The 2,781-nt window shown below is 42.8% G+C and overlaps 1 protein-coding gene across 1 annotated transcript; it reads left to right on the top strand.

Annotated features, from left to right (window-relative positions):
* On the top strand, positions 1-2,781 carry LOC105116406 (ABC transporter G family member 17-like). The gene is made up of 3 exons (XM_011013758.1): positions 1-480; positions 936-1,675; positions 1,777-2,781. The coding sequence occupies exons 1-3, from the start codon at positions 1-3 to the stop codon at positions 2,750-2,752; spliced, it is 2,196 nt and encodes a 731-aa protein (XP_011012060.1). The 3' UTR covers positions 2,753-2,781.

The following is a 2,781-nucleotide window of genomic DNA, read 5'->3' as shown; positions in this document are numbered from 1 at the left end:
ATGGCACACAAAAATATTGGTAATCGTCAAGCTGTTATTGATATAGTTAAGCCAATAAGTTTCACGGGAGGGCTAGAGTTCTCCAGCCTCACCTACACTGTGACTAAAAGTCAGAAGCTTGAAGGGAAATGGATAAAGCAGAAAGTGGACTTGTTGAATAGGATTACTGGTTATGCACCAAAAGGGTGTATTACTGCAGTCATGGGGCCTAGTGGTGCTGGAAAATCCACCTTGTTAGATGGACTTGCTGGCCGTATCTCAAGCGGGAGCCTTAAGGGTAGAGTCTCACTGGATGGCATGGAAATGAGCCCGAGCTTGATTAAGAGGACTTCTGCCTATATCATGCAGGACGACAGGTTGTTTCCTACACTTACAGTCTACGAGACTTTTATGTTTGCTGCTGATTTTCGGCTTGGACAAATCTCAAGAGCTGACAAGAAGCAGCGTGTAGAGAAGCTCATCGAGCAGCTTGGTTTATCGGTACGTACGTGATCGATACTCAACCTTTGCATGGTTTTATGATGATAGTAAGGTGTTTGAATGGTTTACAGAAGAGTGGTATTTGAAAGTATACTTGATAAATATGACAGTAAGTTTAAAGTAAAGAACTCTTGAAGCTGCAAATAGATTCTCTTGAAACAAAAAAGACGAAAAAATAAAGAAAAATGAATATATCTCCCTTCCAAAACTGTTACGAAATGTTTCTGTCTTTTAAAACAATTATCTTAACAGTGAAAGTTGTAGCATATTGATTTGAGACCAGATTTCCTTGAAGTTGTTTTAAATCACTGCTTCCTTAATTGTATGGTTCCAATAACAATAAGAAAAAAAATCACATCTCTTGTTGGTGGACTGAGGATTTGAAGCTGCTAGAATCATAAACATACAAGGATTGCTAAACTATATATTGCCTTCATTGATGTTTCTCCTTCTAGTCATCTCGGAACACCTATATCGGTGATGAAGGCACACGGGGAGTGTCCGGTGGTGAGCGTCGCAGAGTATCAATCGGCGTGGACATTATCCATGGACCATCACTACTTTTCCTTGACGAGCCCACTTCAGGTCTAGACTCGACCAGTGCTCATAGTGTCATAGAAAAGGTGCACCACATTGCAAGGTCAGGAAGTACTGTGATCCTTACAATTCATCAACCCTCATCTAGAATCCAATTGCTGCTTGATCATCTCATTATTCTAGCTCGTGGGCAACTGATGTATCAAGGATCACCTAAAGATGTCACCCTTCATCTCAGTCGCATGGGGCGGAAGGTCCCTAAAGGTGAAAACTCAATAGAGTACCTTATTGATGCGATACAGGAGTATGATCAATCCGAGCTTGGTGTGGAGGCACTGGCTGAATATGCACGTACTGGAATGAAACCACCTCTATTGTCCAATGAGGACGTGTCTATATCAACCATCCCGCCAACACCGCCCCTACGTCACAGTAGCCACCATCAGAAGGGTGGTAGGCCAGGTGATAGGCCGAATGATGGTAAGCGCCTTCATTTACAAACAAGCACACACGAACCTAATGAATTTGATCACAGTGTGAGAAGTCCTTTCAATAACACATCGAGGTCATGGAGTGCTAGTCATAGTGGAGTGGTGCAGACACTTAGATTTACGCCTTCACGCCAAAGGAACGATAAGACAATTCAAAATCCAATGAGGTAAGTAATAAAGTTTCTCACTTCACCATCCAAGTTTTTATTTCTAGGCTAGAAAACCTCTTCTACTTCCTATGCCTTGTATGAATGATTTGTGCGTGCAGCTCATCCCCAGGCTACTATACATTCTCAAGCGAGATCCTCCCTGGGACACCAACACCGCACAGCAGTGACTACACGGTGAACGAAAACGACTACCTGACCCCAAATGTTCCTCAAAACACACATTTCCTAGGTCCAAAATTTGCAAATTCCTTTTTCTCAGAGACCTGGATTCTCATGCGTCGCAACTTCAAGAACATTAGACGTACCCCAGAGCTTTTCCTCTCAAGACTCATGGTCCTGACCGTCATGGGGTTCATGATGGCCACGATGTTTATACACCCTAAACAAGATTTGCAAGGAATCACTAATCGTCTCAGTTTCTTCATCTTCACAGTTTGCCTTTTCTTCTTCTCATCCAATGATGCCGTTCCTGCCTTCATCCAAGAACGCTTCATTTTCGTCCGCGAAACTTCCCATAATTCTTATAGAGCCTCTTCCTACACAATTGCTGGTCTTATTACGTACCTTCCCTTCCTTGCATTACAATCTGGCGTCTATGCTTGTATTGTTTGGAAAGCCTTGGGGCTACGAGGACCATTCTTTTATTTCTTGCTGGTCCTCTATATGTCCCTTCTTTCAACCAACTCATTTGTGGTGTTTGTGAGCTCAGTGGTGCCAAATTACATTCTGGGTTATGCAGCAGTCATTGCTTTCACTGCACTATTTTTCTTGTTTTGTGGCTACTTCTTGAATAGCCATGATATCCCCATATATTGGAGGTGGATGAACAAGATCTCCACCATGACATACTCATATGAAGGGCTTCTGATGAACCAGTACCAGACATCGGATCCTTTTGGAATAAATCCTGCTGGACAAATTGTCAACGGCACCACCATCTTAAAATCACTCGGTATTAGTACCGATGAATCGAAGAAGTGGGAGAATGTGCTTGTGATGTTGGGCTGGGCTGTTCTGTACAGGATATTTTTCTACATTGTTCTTCGGTTCTTTTCCAAGAACCAGAGGTCATAGAAAATCACTCAGAGGAAGTGGGAGTTCCA

The sequence above is a fragment of the Populus euphratica genome, unplaced genomic scaffold (assembly GCF_000495115.2).
Source record: "Populus euphratica unplaced genomic scaffold, PopEup_1.0 scaffold938.1, whole genome shotgun sequence".
Taxonomy (NCBI): Eukaryota; Viridiplantae; Streptophyta; class Magnoliopsida; order Malpighiales; family Salicaceae; genus Populus; species Populus euphratica.
This window is presented reverse-complemented; position numbering and strand designations above follow the sequence as displayed.